The sequence below is a fragment of the Peromyscus eremicus genome, chromosome 1, assembly GCF_949786415.1.
Source record: "Peromyscus eremicus chromosome 1, PerEre_H2_v1, whole genome shotgun sequence".
Lineage (NCBI taxonomy): Eukaryota > Metazoa > Chordata > Mammalia > Rodentia > Cricetidae > Peromyscus > Peromyscus eremicus.
Window position 1 is genome coordinate 167,895,995 of NC_081416.1, and position 21,784 is coordinate 167,917,778.

General features: G+C 41.3%; 1 protein-coding gene across 1 annotated transcript in view; it reads right to left on the bottom strand.

The window, feature by feature from the left end:
- LOC131924779 (carcinoembryonic antigen-related cell adhesion molecule 1-like) overlaps positions 1-21,784 on the bottom strand; it is an 88,438-nt gene that overhangs the window by 23,502 nt on the left and 43,152 nt on the right. The window contains exon 5 of the mRNA XM_059280072.1: positions 21,481-21,756. Within this exon, the coding sequence (XP_059136055.1) occupies positions 21,481-21,756 (276 nt within the window). The remainder of the gene's footprint in view (positions 1-21,480; positions 21,757-21,784) is intronic.

The following is a 21,784-nucleotide window of genomic DNA, read 5'->3' on the forward strand; positions in this document are numbered from 1 at the left end:
TATATGGACAGTTCTCCTGCAACCGCTCAGTTTCTCCTCACTCAGCCCCTCAAGTGCTTGAATTGGGAAAGGTTTTCAAGCAAACAATAAAAGCGCTAATCAGAGCCTAGATCATGAGGATTCTGGCCTGAGTGTGGAGGGATCAGTCTGAGTACCAGGGAAATGGAGAAACTGAGCTGTTGTAGGAGAATTGTGGTACCCTGTGTTAAAGGTCAGACCTGAGTGGAGTCTATCACTCCCACCACGTCTCTTCCTCCTTACTCTTAGTAGCTTCCATGGATTCCAAATGAAGCTGTAAGCTTGAAATAAACTTTCTTCTATAGTTGCCTTGGTCACTGTGTCCTCACAGCAATAGATAAGTAACCGAGACACCACCCCATGCCTAGATGAAAAGGAGGGTTACTCTGGGATTCTGCCAGATGGACATGAGGTTCTCAATGTGCATGCATGGTTTTGTTTTCATGTCTTACTACCTATTACATGGAATAGTAAACCACCGGTACATCAAACAGGTATGCCATCCCCTGTCCCACAAGTAAAGCTAAAGTTAACTGCTTCATAGACATTCCACCCTTACAATGGTCAGTGTTTTTTGCACTTCTTGACCCCCCTTTCAGAGGCCCTGCAATCATCATTCCTCAAGTCATCCAAATGGCAGAGGTACCCTGACCAAACTATAACCTCAAGTCTAGCTTACTGAAACAGTGAGGGTTTTTTTAGGGTTACTTTTAGGAACATGGATGACTGGAAGACAGCCACATCACAGACAAATGCATCTTGGCATGGGTAATAGGTCATGAAGCTGTATACCAGGAGCTCCATGTGCCACCGAGACTAGTGAGTTTGCATTCCTTCTGACCTCAACCAAATATTTATCTCAGAGAAAACAGCTGCCCAGCTAAACAGCTAAGCTTCTATGGACACAAGAATGCTGAACTGGGGATGGAGAGATGGCTCAGGGGTTAAGAACACTGGCTGCTCTTCTATAGGTCCCGAGTTCAATTCCCAGCAACCACATGGTGGCTTACAACCATCTATAATGAAATATAGTGACCTTTTCTGGTGTACAGGCAGAACATTGTATGCATAGTAAATCAATTTTTTTAAAAAAAGAAGGCTGAACAGACTGGGGGAAGTAAAAATGAAGGAGCTGTCAGTAACAAGATGTAAATTTCACATTGGAAGGAGGGACAGGTTAGAAATAACCCATAGACAATTGTAGTCAATGGCAGTGTATATTTCAGAGTAGACAAGACAAATTTCCAGTGTCTCACCATAACAAATATGAGATAAATGGGATAGTGGATGTTAAATAGTTAACTTAACCATTCTGTCTTGTACACAGACATCAAAGATCACACTCTATTTCTCCAGACTACGTATATTTGAGATACCAGTTAAAGTGCTATTAACAAGTAATAGGCCAAGGATCAAGAAAGTGGAAAGATGGTTTTCAAGTGCCAAAAATGTTATGTATTGTACATCTGAACATGGGCCAAAATATATAAAGAGCTCTCTCAGTTCAACAATAGTAACAATAAAAACCACAAGCAGCTCAATCCAAAAAGAAGGCAAAGATCTGACATTCCTTTCAAATAAAGAGGAACAGATGACCAATAAATAAATGATGTTTAGTTTTTGTCTATTTGACAGACTATATTCACATGGGAAGAGAAAACCTCAGTTGAGGTATCACCTCCATCACAATGGGCAGCAAGGCATTTTCTTAATTGCTGTTTGAGGGAGGAGGACCCAGTGCTATCCCCTTGCAGATAGCCCCTTTCTTATGGGCTCTATAAGAAAAGCAGCTGAGCAAGTTGTGGGAACAAGCCAGGAAACTTTCCCCAGGGTTCTTGCCTGCACTCCCTTCAATGACACACCCTGATCAAGACATTTAAGCCTAATAAACCTAACTGCCAAGTTGGGTGGGTTGTAGCATTTCACCACAGGAGCTGGAAAGCTAACTAGAACAAGACATGAAGAAATGCTATGGGGCCATGCGTAGTGGCACATGCCTTTACTTCCATTAGTCGGGAAGCAGAGGCAGGTGGCACTCTGTGAGTTCTAGGCCAGCCTGGATTACAAAGTGAGTTCCAGGACAACGAGGGCTACACAGAGTAAACCTGTCTCAAAAAACCAAAAATGAAAAAAAGAAAAAAGAAATGCTTATGGGCCAGGCATGGTGGTGCACACTTTCGATCCCAGTACTCTGGGAATTCCAGGCTAGCCAGCCAGGCGTATATAGTGAGACCCTATCTCACAACCAAAAAACAAAAACATGCTTAACATCAGTAGTCATTGTAAAAATGCACATGATTGGCTGACCTAAACTGTACATTCTTAAGGATAAGTCATATGTAAATTATAAGCTATTAAAGATAATTATTAGAATACAAGTTAGAGCTTGATCTTCTTATAAATGATCAAATTTTCCATACAAAACTCTGTTTATAAACAGGCTAGGTATGCTGAATATTAATATAATAAATTCATTTCTTAAACCCTGTCATTTAAAAAAATGTTTAAGTTTCCCACTTTAAACTATGCCATGCTTCTTACTGCCAGGGTTTAGTCCAAATTATACTTTGAGATCATTTAGATTATATTTCCCTTTACCAGGTCTAAAGATAATTTGTCTTGCTATCCAATTTCGAATAAAAAATAGCTCATATAACAGATATCAAAATTACCTTCTATCGTTCCTTTATTAAAGAAATTCACTTTACATTGGCTGTTCTCAATAATCAATCACCTATGTCTCCTGACTAATGAAATATATAAATGCTTTTGCACATAAAGTTTTATAATGTTATGAAAATTTAGATATAGAGACTGTTTATGAAAGTTAAAAAATAACTTAATATATGAATTGCCATTTATTGGAATAGATAAATATAACATACATACATCTAGATATGCTATAAATTATACCTGAGTCTCAGTAATAACCTAGATATACTGAGGATGTATGCCTAAGTTAAATCTATGGATAAAGTTTTTATAGAGATCTGAGATATATAGTCTTTTGAAATAGACTTATGTATGCCTTAATAGAGGAGTCTAGTGGCCTCCCCCAAAAGGGACACTGGGGCTAATAATAGGCCGTAGCTCCTCTGCTGTCCAAGGTGTAATAATTGTCCAAGGAATGATTGATCTCGACTTTACTGGGAAAATTAAGATTATTGTAAAGCTCCTACAAAAAACAATACAGATTCTACAGGTACTGAGGATGTATGCCTAAGTTAGATCTATGGATAAAGTTTTTATTGAGATCTAAGATATATAGGCTTTAGAAATAGACTTATGTATGCCTTAATACAGTAGTCTATAGACCTCCCCTAGAAGGGACACTGGGGCTAATAAAGGCCATAGCTCTGTGCTGTTCAAGGTATAATAATTGTCCCAGAAATGACTGATCTTGACTTTACTGGGAAAATTAAGATTATTGTAAACCTCCTACAAAAACAATCCAGATTCTACAGGGCAGCACCTAAAGTAGCTGCCAGTTTGGATTCTAATGTTATGGTCTTCTGGGTTCAGGAAATTAAATATTCCAGACCAACTAAACCCTTGAAATACAGGGAAAGAAAATAATTGACTTGCTAGACATAAGCATAGACATTTCTTACATTTCAGAAAAAAATTGGCCAAGTACTTAAGACAACTATTACTCCTTCGACAATTATAGGCCTAGGTCAAGGTAATATTATAACCAAAAGTTCAGGAATATTAAAATGGTCAGATAGATAAAAATTATTGCATATTCTGCCCAGAGGTCATCCCCTTTATATCTAACATTCTGTGGGGAAGAGACATGCTACAATTAATTTGTGTATCATTAATCTCTGATGTGGACTAATATCAGCTCAAATGCTATAGATGGGTTTTAAACTCGAAAGAACTCTGGTATACAAACCCAATATATAAGTGAGCCTATTATTCCAGAAATTATAAGTGATAAACATGGCCTAGGGTATCAAAATTTATCCTAGGGGCCACTGTTAACTGTTGACCGCACTTCATGGAAATTTGAGACTCCTTTCTGGGTTAAACAATGGAGTTTGAATGCTGAGAGAATTGTAGCAGCTACTTGTCTGTTGAAGAAAATCTTAAAAATAGGGCATATAAAGCCTCCCCCCGGCCCTTGAGTCACCCCAATATTTGTTGGTTAGAAAAAAAACAGGCTTACAGGCTGTTACAAGGCCTTAAAAAATTAAATGAACTTTATTGGAGCCAAGGGGAGCTTCACAGCCTTGATTGCCATCATCCACAGCCACCCCTGGAATTCAAAATATAATTGTCATAGACTTACAAGATTGCTTCTTCACCATACCTCCTCACCCTAAAGATTGTCAGCATTTTGCTTTTAGCTTGCCTTCTAACCCTGACACAATGGAAGTCAAAAGCTCCACATGTAGAGCAGGAAATATGAGTTCTGTTTATCCAGAACTCATTGACTGAGGTGAGTTCATTATCATATATACAGATTAACTATCAGAACTAACTGCCAATTACAGTTTCCTTACAGTCCCCCAACCCAATAATAACATATATATATATTGCAATACATATATTGTACAGGTTATATATTAATATAAAAATATAAATCTTATGAGTCTATAGATTGACAGATAGGTCTATACTGGCACTTTCTCATGTCTGGCCTATAATTATAAAATCTCCCTATGGAAGCTCACCCATGAGGCCTAAGTCATTATGATTTATAAAATAAAGAAATAATACACCTTTTATTCCACTGCTTTTCAATTTTAGGAAGGCCTAGAGCGCATAATTGGACAAAGGCCTTACATGTACTTTAAGAGCTCTTAACAATTGGTGCTTAATTTTTCACATCTCCCACTATAGGCATTCTTTATTATCCACAGGCCAAACTACAAAGGTACACCTAAGCCTCTAGGACCTTCTTACTTGTATTTGTTAAGGTACTGATGTTTTCATAATGTCAAAAAGAGGATATGTTTACATGTTTTCACAGGATACTGACCTATCTTTATGAATCCTGGATTGGCTGGTCACACCACATGCTAGGCTGCTGCAGCACAAAGGTGTTCTAAAGCTTCCAGTCTGAAACAGGCTGTTATTTACCTCTAGATTCTTAAATATTGAACTGTGACTTTAAGAATGAATTGATACATTTACAGATCCTTTGTCATTGACGAACAAATGATATCAAAACTTACAGAAATATGATCAGAAATAATCCTTTCCTCAACATATTTTTATTAACTTTGATCAAAAGATAATCAGGACTTTATATATATATATATAATCTAAATGAAACATTTCAGATTTCATTCTCTGACTATACTGCTGTTTTGTTGAAACTCCAAAGATTCATAATTTTGCTCTGACAAAATTCTCCATTGTTATCATATTGCTAATATGTCTGAAGATTTTGTCTTTTAAGTAGATTCTTATAAGCTTCATGAGATCAAAATTCACCAATGCTCACAGGCCAAGTAGGACCAGTAGGAATGCAACCTGACTACAGGTTATGGCTCCCACTCATAAATTTTCTTTTTCTTCTCTGCCAGGGTGGATCTCTTCCATTCTCCCTGGCCTGATATCCCCTTCTTTCATTTGCTAAAACTATGCATTTAATATTCCATAGGTATACTTAAGAGAAAAAGTTTCCTCATTAAAACTCAACTGCATGTTATACCACTAATACATATATTTGTTTTTAGCAGAAATTCTTATCATTTAAAGAGTTACAGGTTGTCACCCTCTGGACCACATCATGCTATCTAGCTGCAGGTCTGTACTCCATACTCCATCCTCCAGCCCACATGGATGTGCTCTCCAGCTCAGTCCTGCATCATGCCCTCTAGTACCTGAGATAGAAAATCCTGCTATGCATGTCTTACAGAGCCTGAAACAGCCTGCTCTTCCTGGGTTTCCACTGCATTCCAGCCTTCAAGACCCTCAGCTTCAGACCCATATCAGCAGGAAGTAACCATGAATGATTTCTACAGCCCCGTTGTGACTTACCCCTCTTTCAGTGCTGAACTCCCCAGCCCAGGGGCTGGACTGCCCTAAAAAATGCTCTATTATTAATTCTATAAATTCTGCCCACGATCCTGAAATGTATATATTATCAGATTTTCTCCTCATGTACTTCTGACAATTGTTCTGTATGTAAGTCTTGCTATATATACCCTGACACAGATTATTATATTCCTCTCATAGCTAAATGGTTAATACTGCCTTGATTACAAATTTAAATTATTAGGTCAGTTTCATCTGCAGCCCTGGTCCCACAGGTGCTCATGACTAACTCTAGTAACTCTTTATCAAACAATGCCTCTTTAAAATACAGTTTAACCAAATTAATACCACTAATCAGAGATTGATAGAGGTATATTCCAAACTAATCATTTCTTTTTGATAAGTCACAATTATAGTATTTAGATGCATTTGACCATTTTATGCTATACTAGCTAATGATAGATTTTTATGTTACTGCTCTGCTCCCTTCTTGGTACAGAGATATTCTGATTATATACAACTACACCTATTAGATGACTAAACTAATTCTCAGCTTGCCATCTACATAGATTATTGATTATAAATATTAATTAACCATTACTTTTCATTTTTCAAGTCATCTCCAAATTTAAATTTATCCATGTTTTTCACTATGTAGAAAGAATTAAACATTCTCCTTTTTTTAATAAATGAAAAAACTAGAACTGTTGCAAGCCTTAGGAAAACATAATGGAATTCATCTACTATCACAGAAGGTACTATTTGAAAAGGTCAAGGACTTTTCCAAAGGTCAAGCCACGTCTTAAGAAGTCTTGGTGAGATTTTAGCTTTTGTACATATAATAGCTGGTTCCTACAATTTTTTTCTAGTATGCTATTTGTGCTTCCAAGAACTCCTAACAGTTATTTATCTAAAATACCTATCAAGCATCAAAGACCAATCAATATCCTGAACTAATGTAACACACTTATAGAAACAATATCTGTCTCCTAGGTCAGGCAGGTAGCTTCATTTCTTGTACAATTTAAGCTCAGACCTTCCTTTCTTATACAGCCCCACTTACATTATAGACTCCTAACTTTTTACCTAACCACTTCTAGGAATGTAGACTGAGTATATAAATCCCCTTTTCTTGATCTACTAACCAATCATTAGATCTCAGTTGACCTCCTCCTTTACTACTCCCTTTTTGGGTTATAAAACAAAGCCTGATAGTCACTACCTGAGGAAAATTCTTACCTGCCTTTATGACTCTGTAGGAATTCAAGCCTGATGACCTTGCTCTGCCAGAGGATTGCTATTGCATGGGTGTATAACTGAATACCTCAGAGACTTGAGGAGAACTGAGAAGTATAAGGAGACTTAGAGGAAGATTTTGAGGAGAGAACTTGAGGACAAGATAGAAGATTGTTGTGCCCTTGGCGCAAGACCCCCAAAGAAACCACCATAGACACAAACTCACTGAAATGCAAAAGCAAGGTTTATTGGAGCAGTTCAAGCAGTGAGGCATGGAACTTCTTGAGCATCTGATGAAGCAGAGGCTAGAGGAACTGCCTGCCCCTTGACAAGCTCATTTTTAAAGGCAAAAATCACAAGGGTACATCAGTTAGGGGTGCTAGTATGGGTACAATTGGCTCAAGTTTTAGTGGCTTTCCATAATTTCTGTGTTATCTTACTTTGCAGATTTGACTGGTTGTTTGTCAAACTTTATAGACTATCTGCAGCATTGGGACATTCTGTGGTTAATCAGTTGCTACCAGATAGTCCTTCAGACATCCTGACTTTGTACTTTTGAGTTCCTGAGACCAATGTCAGCAGCTCTGAGAATTTTGAAACTCAGGCCTATTTCAAGCTCAGGTGAGGGGCTTGCTTGAAGTGGGGGTGTTTTGATTCCTTATTTCCCCCTTCTCATGTGCCTAATGAAACCCAATCATGGGTTTTGGACAATTAGCTTGTAAATGTCCCTCTCATGTATGGGTATTTAGTCTTGAGTTCTCTGTACCATTAGTTGGATTGTACCTAATTGCTCCCTCATATATGCAGCAGCCTATTTATGACATAGGGTCCAAAGATGATGGCCAAGAAAAAGAGTATCAATGGCCATATGAGGGAAGAGATCAAAATAGTAAACCAGGGGGACTTGGAGTACCAACTTTCAAACCAGCTTTGGCTGGCTTCATGTTCTTTTTTCCTTTTGGCTAACCCTTCTCATACCTTGGCCATTGATTCTTTCACAACTCCTGAGTGGTCCCATAAAAACAACATTCCTCACCCAGCACAGAGCACAACCCTTTGTCTTTTAGAAAAATGAGGTCTAGTCCTCTCCTGTTTTGCATGACCACCTCTGTTAGGGAAGATAGGGAGTCCTGATGATGTGAGATGGAGATTTCTGAATTTTGTGTGTCCTCATCAATAGATAGGCAGAAACTGGAGTAATGCTGCTGCTGAGTAATCAGGGACACAGTCCTGGTCCCCAGTCCCACTAGGCTAGCCCTCAGTAGCACAGATAGGGTGAGAGCTGTAACTGGTTCTTTCTTATAGCAGCTGGGGTTAATAGGCTCAATTAGATTATGCAGGTCTTACTCAGGGTGATATATTAGCCAGGGCACCAGTCTGACTAATATACAAAACCCCCGAGTCTTATTAAGGACCGTGATGTGTGCACATGGAGTCAGCCTGGAGGGACACGCTCATCAGGTGTCACTCAAGAGCAACGGGCAGCCAGTCTGGATCCCAAATAGCTGAGTGTGATTGCAGTGGACTTGATATTTTAGTGGGACTTGTCCTATGCATAAGCCTTGGCCCTCCACCTGCTGGAGTGTTAGGGAGGCCTTGGTTTGCCAGAGGCACTGTTCAGTGTTGGTGGTTGTATTATACTTGCCCATTACCTCTACTCCCTCATAGAAGTGGGGTTGTATATCATAGCAGAGCCAACAAGAGGTTGTCAAATTGGGCCTAGTGGCATTAAGAAGCAGAAAGGATTTCTGGAGCTGGGGGAACAGTGGGTCCCTATCCATTTGGCTGGATGAGGGAGGAGTACTATGTTGTTGGGCTCAGTGGTAGTGCTAGGTCCCTAGGCATAATGTGCTTTGGCCTAGGGTGGGGTTAAGTACCTTGTTGGGCCTCACTGTGGTTTTTATTGGGGACAAAGTGTGCCAGATGGTAAAAACAAGTTCAGGGTCATACCCAGAACAGTATAGCCACAGCCCCCACGTTTTTCTGGTGGTCCAGTCAGCCATTTTTCCTTCCTCAGTGAAAACCTAATTATCAAGGAGTTGCAGTGACCTTCAAGTATTGCCCAAGAGTGATTGGGGAGGCATTCCTTCTCATAACAGGGGCCGCAGTCTACCCAACTGATTCCTACTTGACATTTCCCTGTTTCCTGCATTCTTCTGTCCCCTGACCCACAGTGATCAGATCGGTTTTGATGGGGGCCTCCCACCAGATATGTCCCCTGCTTATACAGCCCCAAGCAGTGAAATAGGATGACCCTGGGACCCCACATTTTTTAATCTGGTCTTGTCCCTGGGAATGGCCAGGATGTACATAAAAATGTAGTTCCCTAGTTCTTTTCCTCTGGCTAGGAGAAGCACATCCATACCCAGGGAAGGGTTCCTGATTTGATGGGTCCCATGCCTCTCCTAAGAGATCACAAAGATCGACATACAGGTCTGGGAACCAGGTGTCCTTGGGTTCTCTGGTCCAGGAGCTGGAGTTGGCAATGATGCCAGTTTCTGCATTGACTATTAGCCATGTCTGGTTCCATGGCACATGAGGGTTATTGAGGTGACTCGTTCCATAGAAGGCCTTTAAGAGCAAGAGCAGCAGAAGCAGGATGGCCTTCATTTTCCTCGGTGATGGAGCTTGAGCTTCAGTGTGTTGGAGGGGTGTTTTGATGTCTCCCTGGTCTTGTCCCATTGTTCTTCCAGAAGGGTGAACAGGTCTGTCAGTTGAGCGTGGGAGTGGCAGACCCAGGTTGCAATGCTATCTACCTTGAGACTGTTAGGTGTGGTCAGAACAACAACATATGGCTCTTTCCATCTTGGCTCCAAGGTCCTGCATTGGTGTCTATGAATCAGGACCCAATCTCCTGGTCTGAACTTATGGAGTTTTGGGTAGAAGCAGCCTCATAAATGGCCCAAAGTTTAGGTCAGACATCTTGATGGGTGAGTTGGAGTCTCAGGTAGTGTCCAGGAGATCCTGGTCATCCAAGGAGGCAATCAGCTCAATCTGTAAGCTTGGCATCATAGGTGGGGGGTTCCCATAAATGATTTCAAAGGGGGGTAAGTCCCATCTGATAGGGCAAATTTCACACCCTACTGTGCCAGTCTCTAGAGCTAATTTAGTTAAGGTCTCATTTAGAGTTCTATTTACCCTCTTGAATTGTCCTGAGCTCTGGGGTCTATAAGCCCAATGCAGTTTCCAATTAGTCCCCAGTGTAGTGGCTATTCCCTGACTTACCTGAGAGATGAAGGCAGGGCCATTGTCAGACCCTATCATGGCTGGAAAACCATACCTAGGCAAGATTTCTTCTATCAGTTTTTCTGCCTCCACGTTTGCGGTTTCATGCTTGGTTGGGTATGCCTCATCCCATTCAGAGAAAGTGTCTATAAATACTAACAGGTATTTATAGCCAAATTTTCCTGACTTGATTTCAGTAAAATCCACCTCCCAATATGTACCTGATTGAGTTCCTCTTTGCCTAGCACCAGGGTTGGAAGGGGTTGGTAAAGTGTTAGTCATCTAACAAGCATGACATCTGGATATTATTTCTTCAATAGATTGGTTGCCATTCTGTATTTTTACATGTGCTTGTCTCAGTAGGTCTTTCCTTCTTTGGATTTCCAAATGGATAACTGATGAATCTTTTTAAGCATGACTAGTCCCATTTCTTGTGGCAGAATGACTCGCCCATCTGCTGTTCTCCACCAGCCCTCTATTAAATGAGTCATGGGCAGGGCACAGATCCAGGCTAGGTCAGCCAGGGTATATTGGGGAATCTGTATCAGTCTCCTTGCTCTGGGGACCACCAAGACTGGCATTACCTTTTGGGTGGACGCCACCTCCCTGGCTCTTTGTTCTGCCAGGTTGTTGCCTGCTTGAATCAGCCTGGTCCCTTTTTGGTGTCCTGGACAGTGGATAATGACCACTTTTGCAAGCTCCCACACAGCTTGCAGGAGCTGCAGAATTTCCTGCTTATTTTTAATTGTTTTTCCTTCAACTGTTAGTAAGTCTCTTTCCCTGTAGATTGCCCCGTGGATGTGTACAGTGGCAAAGGCATATCTACTATCTGTGTGAATGTTTAGTTTTTTTTTTTTTCCTTTTCCCTGTCTTAAAGCTTTGGCTACGGCAATCAGCTCTGCTTTTTGGGCAGAAGTCCCTGCTGCTAGAGGCTCTGCCCAAATGATACCCGAGGTGGTGGTCACTGCAGCCACTGCATACATATGTCCGTTGTGAATGTGGCTGCTGCTGTCTGTAAACCAGGTGTCTTCTGTTTCTGGTAGTGGCAAGTCTCACAGATCTGAGTGAATGCAATGTGCCTGGGCCAGTATCTCAGTGCGGTTGTGGAGCAGTACCTTAAGGTCAGGGTCCAGCAGCAATGTGGCAGGATTAAGAGCCCTGGGCAGTGGGATTTTATTCTGGCAGGGTTAAGTAGCAAAGCCTGATAATGAGTCATGCTGGCATTTCTCAGCCAGTGATCAGGTGGCTGTTTGAGGACTGCTTCGAGGGCATGCGGGGGGTGGCGGTGGGGGTGTGATTTTTAAGTTTTTGACTCAAAGTTAGTTTATCAGCGTCCTTGACCAGCATTGCCACTGCAGCTATAATACACAGGCAAGGGGGCCATCCTGCGGCCACAGGATCCAGCTTCTTGGACAGATATGCCATAGGTCTTTTCCAGAGCACTATGGTCTGAGTTAGTACCCCTTTTGCTATTCCTTTTTAAAAATCTATAAACGGGTAAAAAAAGGTTTGTTTATGTCTGGTAACCCAAGAGCTCAGGCCTCTAAGAGTTTCTGTTTCAGGGTGTCATAAGCCTTCTGTCTCTCCTCCATTCATGTAAAACAATGTATTTTTGGTGGCTTCATAAAAAGGCTTAGCCAGCTCAGTAAACCCCAGAATCCATAGGTGGCAGAACCCTGCTGTGCCCAGGAATTCCCTTACCTTTTGACAGTCTTGGGAGTAGGTATTTTCAACACCATCTATTGCGAGCATCTGAGAACCTCTTCTGGCCTCCCTCAAGAGTGCACCCTAGGTACATTACCCATGACCTGCAGATCTGAGCCTTTTTAGCAGAGGCCCAATATCCTAGGTCTCCCAGGGCTTATAGCAAGTTCTCAGCTCCTTTTTTTGCAGGTCTCTCTATCAACCGCTGCAATTAACACATCATCCACATACTGTAACAAGATTATATCAGGGTTCTGGGTTTGGTACTCACTCAGTTACTCATGTACATCTTTATCAAAGATGGTGGGTGAGTTCTTGTACCCTTGGGGCAATCTAGTCCAAGTCAACTGGCTGCTGACTCCGATTTCCAGATCATGCCATTCAAAGGTCAAATATTGCTGGCTCTTGGGGGCCAAGGGCAGGCTAAAGAAGGTGTCCTTCAGATCCAGAACTGAATACATTGCTGGTCTGGATCAATGTGCTTAGTAGGGTATAGGGGTTAGGCACTGTAGGTTGTATGTCTATTACTCTTTTATTTACCTCTCTTAAGTCTTGGACCAGTTGGTAGTCATTGGTATGAGACTCTTTGGTAATAATGGTGTATTCCAGGAGATTGAACTGGCTTTAGGACCCCAAGTGCCAATAACCTCCTTATATGGGGTGAGTGTTATTCCTTTCTTTGCTTCTGAAGACATGGGGTATTGGAGGATTTTGACTGGGTCTTCATCGGCCACTACCTCCACATATATTGGAGAGTTATGTTTCACCAATCCCATATGCCCAGTCTCTGCCCATGCCAGTGGAAACTCCCATAGCCATTTTTTATGGTTGGCTGAGGAGCTGCAGGTTTCTGGTGAAGTCTGTGTTCCTTATTCATGCTAGTAGTCATCAATACTTGAATTGGTTTCCTGTTTTGGTGGAATAACTGAGCCCCTTCATCCGATAACTGGATCTTGGCCCAGCAGTGGGTAGGGACACTCTGGAATGACTAGGAACAAATTCGTTACCCATCCCATTTCCAAGTCCACTGTTCTTCGGGTAGTACATGATTAAGGTTTAGTGCCCATGGTGCACTATACTCATGTTTTCTTGGTGGACGTAGCTCCACCCAATGTCAGGAGGACAGAGTTCTCTGCCCCTGTTTGCACCATGAATCTTATTGGTTTCCCCTCCACTCTCAGTGTTACCTTGGGCTCAGGGAGGGGACCTGAGCCCTGTCTCCCCTAGTCACTGTCTTTCTCCAGGGCTGTGAGGAGTACATGAGTAGTCATGGATGTCCTCCCTCCATTCTTGGGGCATTCCTTTACCCAATGGCCTTCTTCTTTGCAATATGTACATTGGTTTTTTCCTACCTTGGGCTTGGGCTGGGGTCTTCTGGTTTCATGCTAGGATGGTCCAGTTGGTCCAAATCCTGCTGCCAGGAGGACTATTTTTTAACTCTTCTCTATGCTGGACCTGCTGTTCTAGTATTCTCGCTAAACTTTTTTTCCTGTCTTTTTTCTTGTTTTTCTTCCTTCTGTACCCTCCCTTTCTCTTGCCTTTTTTTACTTTTCACCTGTCTTGCTCTTATGGCAAAACTTTTCCGCCACTGCCACTAATTCCCTAAGATTCTTTTTGCCTAATCTTTCCAGCGATCTTTTGATATCTAGAATTGCCTGGTTGATATAGGCAAACATTGTCATCTGAGCTGATTCTTCAGCAACAAGATCATATGGCTTGTATTGCCTAAAGGCCTCTAGTAGGCACTCTAGATAGGCGGCCAGACTCTCATTTGCCTCCTTCCTAACATTATAAACCTTAGCCATATTGGTCGACACCTGTGCAGCCACTTTGAGACCTGCCAATGGAGCCCAGCTGTAGACATGGAGCCTCTCCATATCTTGTGCCATGTTATAGTCCCAATCAGGATGGGAGGGAGGAAAATAAGCATTGATTATCACTCTATTAGTAGTGGGAGCTCCTATGGGACACGGAACCAATTTCTGGGCAGCCTCCAGGATTCTATTCCTCTCCTCAGTGGTGAACAGGATGCTTAGAAGCTGACCACAATCATTGTAAGTGCGCTGGTGGGTAAAAAGAACAGTTTCTAAATGATTAATTTAATCCTGGAGGTTTTTGGAAAATGAGGCATTCTGTTTGTGCCATTTGTACAGGTCACTGATTGCAAATGGCCAACAATTATAGGGTTGGTTTTCATCAGCACTCACTGGTCTTGAAGGTCTGAGGTGTAGGACCATGCCAGTGTCCAGCTGTGGAGTGGCTCCTCTTCAGCTTTGGGCTGCTTGAGCTGGCCACTGTAAAGGTGGTTCTTGTTGGGGCTGTGGATTGGGTGGGAGATTGGCAGGCTGAGTAGGAGAAAGCGGAGGAGAGTAGGTAGAGGAAAAGTTCAGATTCCTCCGTTTCTCCTTAAATGACACAGGGCTTTGGGTCACCTTCCTTGGGTCTCACAGGAAGCACCTGTGAGGGGGAAGATGCTAGCAAAGGGGCAGTAGGTTTGGGACCAGGACCATGGGTGGATGAAGCAGGAACGGTTTGACCCATGGGAGGGGTCCCTCCAACCCCTCAATGAGCCCCCTCCAGGCAACTATATAGGGGATTTGATCTGGGTAGCCCATTCATGGCCTGAACAGGATCTCCTCAACTCTGTGTATGATCCTAGAGTCAAAGGTCCCCTCCCTTGGCCATCCAATGTCAAAAGCAGGCCATTCTGAAGAACAAAAAGTTATCTACTTATTTTTCTTAACATTTACGCTCTTGTTATGAGCAATCTCCTTTACATCCTTCCACTGAGCTAGGGCCAGGTCAAGGAGGGATGAAGAAGTGTTTCCCATGGCTTGACCTGGTATGTGTACAGACAAAAAATGAACAGAAATTTAAGAGACCAAACTTATCAACAAGACAGTCAGACAAAACAGAAGAACTAGGGCCTTCAGCAGAGTTCTGCAGCAGCTGAAAGATGGTTCGGGCAAACAGATTTCCAGAGAGGGAGCCTCAGTTTTGCCAAAGATCTTACAGATGGGACAGGGACAAGTCAACAGAGTCTCCCAATCCCCAGAGTTCTCGGATACATAGATGGGAAGCTGGCAAAGTGGCCTCAGACTCAAGACCCCTGCCCAGATGAGGAGAAGATATGTCTCCTGACTTCTCCAGGTTTGCTTTTACTGCATGTCAGCCAAAGCAGAACCTCTCAGATACTGACACCTGAAAGCAGCATCAGAAATCGAAAGGAGAAACAGAAATCAGAAACAATAAATAGGCAAGACAGGCAGACAGACTTAATCAATCGGCCGGTGTAAACCTTCAGGGTTCTGGGTTTCTGGGGCATTCCCCCAAATCCCGGGATGTGGTCACAAGAGACCACAAGAGACATAAACCCATTGAAATGCAAAAGCCAGGTTTATTAGAGCAGTTCAAGCAGCATGGCAGGAACCTCCTTGAGCACCCAATGAAGCAGAGCCTAGAGGAGGTGCCCACCCCTCTGCAAGGTGTTTTTAAAGGCAAAAATCACAAGGTTACATCAGTTAGGGGTGCTAGTATGGGTACAATTCTGATTGGCTCAAGTTTTAGGGGCAGGCCAAAATTTATGTGTTATCTGACTTTGCAGTTTTGACTGGTTGTTTGTCAAACTTTATAGACTAATTCTGGCACTGGGACATTCTGAAGTTAATCATTTGCTACCAGATAGTCCTTCAAACATCCTGACTTTGTAATTTTGAATTCTTGGGACCTATGTCAGCAACTCTGAGAATGTTAAAACTAAGGCCAATTTCAAGCTGTGGTGAGGGGCTTGCTTGAAATGGGGTGTTTTGGTTCTTCAAGATGAGGAAGGGCCAGATAGGGAAGTACTAGGTGGGCAAGGACAAGATGAGAAGGACCTAGATGAGGCAGAATTAAGATGAGAGAATTAAGATAGAACTTAGAGGGAACACTAGATTAATATAGTGAGAAATCAGGCAAGAAAGAAGCTAGGCATGAAAACAGAACTGTAGCTGTGTAGACAGGATTTTATCACAGAGGAATAAAGTAGACAGACAAAAAAAGAGCTTGGTTTTCTCAGAATCAATTCCAAAAAATAATTGTTGCTGTTCATAGCTTTTCTTCTGGGCTCCTGGGAAGAATATTATTCAGGTGGGTCCTTAATAATATTTGAGAATAACCTCCTCTATTTTATTGAACCATCATGGCTTAAAGTTAGATTTCAACAACAACAAAAATTACAGAGTCAACAAACACATGGAAACTGAATAATGCTCAACCTAGTCACCAATGGGTCAAGGAGGAAATAAGGAAGGAATTAAAGACTTCCTAGAATTCAATGAAAATGAATGTACAACATACCTAAACTTATGGGACACTATGAAAGCAGTACTAAGAGGAAAATTTATAGCACTGAATGCCCACATGAAGAAGTTGGAGAAAACTCACACTAGTGATTTAACAGCACAACTGAAATCTCTAGAATAAAAAGTAGCAAACTCACATGGGAGGAATAGATGCCAGGAAATAATCAAATTGAGGGCTGAAATCAACAAAATGGAAACAAACAGAACAACACAAAGAATCAATGAAACAAAGAGTTGATTCTTTGAGAAAATCAACAAGATAGACAAGCCCTTGTCCAAACTAACCAAAAGGCACAGAGAGAGCATACAAATTAACAAAATCAGAAATGAAAAGGGATACATAACAACAAACAATGAGGAAATCCAGAGAATCATTAGAATTCAAAAACCCTACTCCGCAAGATTGGAAAATCTAAAAGAAATGGACAATTTTCTCAATAGGTACCATATACCAAAATTTAATCAAGGCCAGATAAACAATTTAGATAGGCCTATAACCCTTAAGGAAATAGAAACAGTCATTAAAATCTCCCAACCAGAAAAAGCCCAGGATCAGATGGTTTCAGCACAGAATTCTAACAGATTTTTAAAGAAGAGCTAATACCAACATTGTTCAAATTGTTCCACACAATAGAAACAAAGGGAACATTACCAAACTCTTTTTATGAGGCTGCAGTCACCAAGATACCCAAACCAAACAAAAATGCAACAAAGAAAGAGAATTGCCGACAAATCTCCCTCATGAACATTGATGCAAAAAATACACACAGCAAAAAAATTGTCCCCCATGAGCAAGTAGGCTTCATTCCAGAGATGCAAGGATGGTTCACCATATAAACAAATTGAAAGAAAAAACCACATGATCATCTCATTAGATGCTGGAAAAGCCTTTGACAAAATCCAACACCCCTTCATGACAAAGGTCTTGGGGAGATCAGGAATACAAGGATCATTCCTAAACATAATAAGGGCAATTTACAGCTAGCTGACAGCCAACATTAATTTAAATGGAGAGAAACTCAAAGCAATTCCACTAAAATCAGGAATAAGACAAGGCTGTCCACTCCCCCCCCCCCCATATTTATTCAGTATAGGACTCAAAGTTCTAGTTAGAGTAATAAGACAACAAAAGAAGATCAAGGGGATACAATTGGAAAAGGAAGAAGTCAAACTTTCCCTATTTGAAGATGATATGATAGTAAACTTAAGTTTCCCTGAAATTTCTACCAGGAGACTTCTACAGCTGATAAACACCTTTCTATCTTTCTGTGGGAAGACTGATTGGGTAAGTTGAAGTGTGAGGAGCTTAGCTAGTGTCCTTTCCCCATGGCTCTGTTTCTAGGTTGGTTCTCCCTCTTCCTTTCAATTCCTGAATTACATCAGTTTCATCCAGACAGTCACATGAAGCTGTGGGAATGTGAGACAGGGTGATTGCATATTTGTGTGTTGAATATCCAGTGTTCCTATGGCTATACCTTTTTCTCAGGGTCTCAGGTGTGGCAACCATGAATAAGTGGTCTTTTTTGGCTGTGATCTAAGTGACAGAAGGCCCAGGCTATTGACTATCAATGTACCAGCTCCTCTGCAGAAACCATGGTTTCTGCAGTGGTGTAGGAAAGCAAGGCAGACCCTGTAACACCCCACTCCCCTATGCTTGGTGACTGTGGGGAACCCAGGCTCGACCGTGCAGAAACTCTGTTGGAACTGCACTGCAATCTAAGACATGCCTCCTTCTCTGCCTCCAGAGAGAGCATATCTGCATGTGTCCTGAGGGCTATCTCAGGCTCACCTGCACAAGTATATCTCTCCACTAATACTTTGCTTGTCTAAGCTCGTAATGGCCACATCCTGGAGGATGAAATTAGTAAATTACCAGGTTTGAAATTTTGCATCAGACCCCCATCCTTATTTCTGTCCCATTTTTATTTAGTAGCCATGTTACAGTGGTTAGAAGTTTTGGATAACATGTGTCTCCCCACGCCCCTTATGTACCAATGCCATACTCACCTCTATACTCCTTGTTGTAACCATTTGGTGCTCAAACCCACTAGTCTGCTCAAGAGTGATTATTAATGTTAATGTTGACCAAGATGGTATGGTATTTATGATGTGACTGGCCCGGTATTTGTATCTGTTTTCATCTATATGATGAGTCTGTCACATAGAAATTATTTCCATTCAGAGGATGAAAAACTGGAGCTTAAAGTGGTTATAAAAAGTGCTTAAATCTGTATGGTTAATCAGAGATAGACCTGGCTAACTGGCTTCAAGGCTAACATTAATGGTAGGAATAATTTTGGCTAACATTTTTTCTTCCTGTGTGTATGGTATTTTGCAAAAAGGTTACTTGATTATTATATTAATTTTTTTTACAAACTATGATGAGGTAGGTGAAGGATGTGATATAACCTAGCACCCTAGCATCAGAGCCTGAGCCAGGAGGATTGCGAAGTTTGCCCCCTAAAAGTTCCCCCAAGCTAGTGGAAGGAGAAAACTAAAGATGAGGATGAAGATAACCAAAATAGAGTCTAGAGTAACTGCGAAGAAAGCTGGTTCACCAAAAGTTGGCTCTTCAAAAATGATTAACAACATTAGCAACCTTTTCCCAGATTTACTTTGAAAAATAGATATGGATATTACTAAAATTAGAGACCTCACCATCCACTCTCAAGAATATGAAGAATTTCAAGAGATTTCAGTAATTACATGTGAACTGTTGGGTGGCCTAGATGAAATGGACAGATACCTATAAACCAACCTGGATTCTTTAGAGATGGAATATTGAAAAAAAATTGAATAGCTATGTAACTAATAAGATTGAATCAACAAAAAATTGACAAAATTTCACAGACTTTGATGATAAAAACACTGAAACTGGATAGAAGTCCAGCTTAGTGTAACAGAGGCCACACATGGAAACCTACAGTCAACATCACATTCAATGGGGAGACTGACTCTTTCTCTCTAAGATCAGGAAGAACACAGCATGCTGCTGTTCAAGATTCTTGGGATATATGACAAGAAATTGTTATAGAAAAAACTTAACAGTGTACAAAAAGTTTTCCAAACTAAATGAGCAAAATTGTTGACTAATGAAAAGAACATGCCAAAATGAGATGTATTTCTGTATACTAATATTGACCATGAACAATTTGATTTTTGTTTTTCCTCATTGTAGTGGAGCTTGAACCTAGGGCCTTGAGCATGCCCAGCAATTGTTCAGCCCTTGAGCAATAGACCCAGCCTTAACAGTGAAAAATTGGAAGGGAAATTAAGAAAGTATTTATTTATGAGATCACCAAAAGAATAAAATACTTAGAATTTATTCCACGAAGGAGAAAAAAGTCTTACATCCAGCAAACTCCCAAATAAGAGATGATGAAAAAAGACAAGAAATGACATCCATTGGGGTTGATGGGTTGGAAGACTTAATCTCATTATTACTGTTGTTCTGTAGTACTGGGATTGAACCCAGGGCTTTGTGCATGGTAAGCAATGGTCCACCATTAAGCTATACTCTAAGCTCTGCCTTTTAATTTTTATTTAGAAACAGGATGTCACTAAATTAATCAGGCTGGCCTTGAATTGGCTGTGGTAGTCACTCTTAGAACTTTGGTACTCCTGCCTCAGCTTTTTGAGTGGCTAGAATCACAGGAATAGGCCAGCTTGCCTGAAAGACATTTTTAAAAACAGATGACAATAGATATCACTTCTATGCACATCAGATCAAAACCCCAGTGGCATTTTGCACAGAAATAGAAAATTCTATTCTAGCTATCCTGTAACTCACTATATAGATCAGGCTGGCCACAATCTCCCAGAGATCCACCTGTCTCTGCTCCCAAGAGCTGGGGTTAGAGTGAGCTACACGATACCTGTTTTTAAAAGTATCTTGAAAAAAGGCGTAACATTTCTGAATAACCGACATGATTTCATAATTTTAGTACAACGCTGCAACAATCAAAATAGTCTACTACTGACATAAAGGCAGACATACAGATCAGTGAAATAGAATCGGAAAGCCCAGAATTGCTCAGGCACACTGGCCATGATTAATTTAAAGATTAGTTGATATGATCAATATGTGTGTTTATGGGGCACAGTTTTGCATATATATTATAATGTGTGTCAGATATGCACACTTGGCATATCCAGCATTTCATCTGTCACTTTTTATGTTTGTTAAAAACATTCATTTCTGCTGGCTTTTGAATTAATTGGTGTGAAACAGAGTTGTCCTCCTGAGTTACACAACTTGGAAGGCATTCTTGCAGTCCATCTGACCCTCTGAGACCAAATGAGTTTTGATCAGGCTGCTAAGATTGTTCAATGATGCATGAATAATCAGTTAAACAAGGGATGTTGGGAAAATAAGATATCCAGGTGAAAGAATGAAGTTAAGCCTTCACCTAACAACTATATTCATATTAGGTATTAAAAATAATCTAAAGAAGATTTGAATGTGTAAAGGAGGTGTAGAGTAACAGGAATAATTTCCTAGATTCTGAGGGTTGACTCTGTGTCTGACTCTTAAGCATTTTGCATTTCTAGTTGCTCTATTGACATCTATTGTTGTTAATATTGACCGGGTCTCACAATGTAATCTGAGCTGGCCTTGTACTTCTATGTCTCCAGCTTCGTGCTCTCTCTCCCTTTTGAGACAGGGTCTCACTATGTAGTTCTGGCTAACCTGAAACTGGCTACAAATCCAGGGTGGTTGGGAACTCATAGAGATTCAGCTGCCTCTGCCTCTGGTGTGCTGGGGTTAAAGGCATGCAGCACTGTGCTCAGCTTGCTTGGTGTGTTATCATGAGATTAACATGTATCCATCACCAAGCTGGCTGTATTTGTATCTTGAACCATGTTTTTCTCCTTGTGACTTTGACACATTCTGCACTCTGTTGATAAAGAAACTGCCCCCACCCCAACACTATGGAGTAAGGAGGCAACAGAGGTCACTCACGTATTATGTCCAGCTGGATGGGGTCACTCCTCTTGGAACTGACTTGATTGGATACTTCACACTGATAGTCCCCGGAATCCTCAGTTCTCACAGAGTCTATTTGAAGGGTGTGGTTATTCTCAGACAGCCTCATTCTATTTGTGATCACTAGACTCTGACCTTGAAAGAGCCAATGGATGGAGATCCCATTGCCATTTGACAAGCATGTCAGGAACACAGAGATCAGGTTTTTGACTGTGGAGTTGGTGACTTGGATGGAGGGTGGAGTCACTGGCTCTGTGGAGAAACAATGGAGGGGACCAGC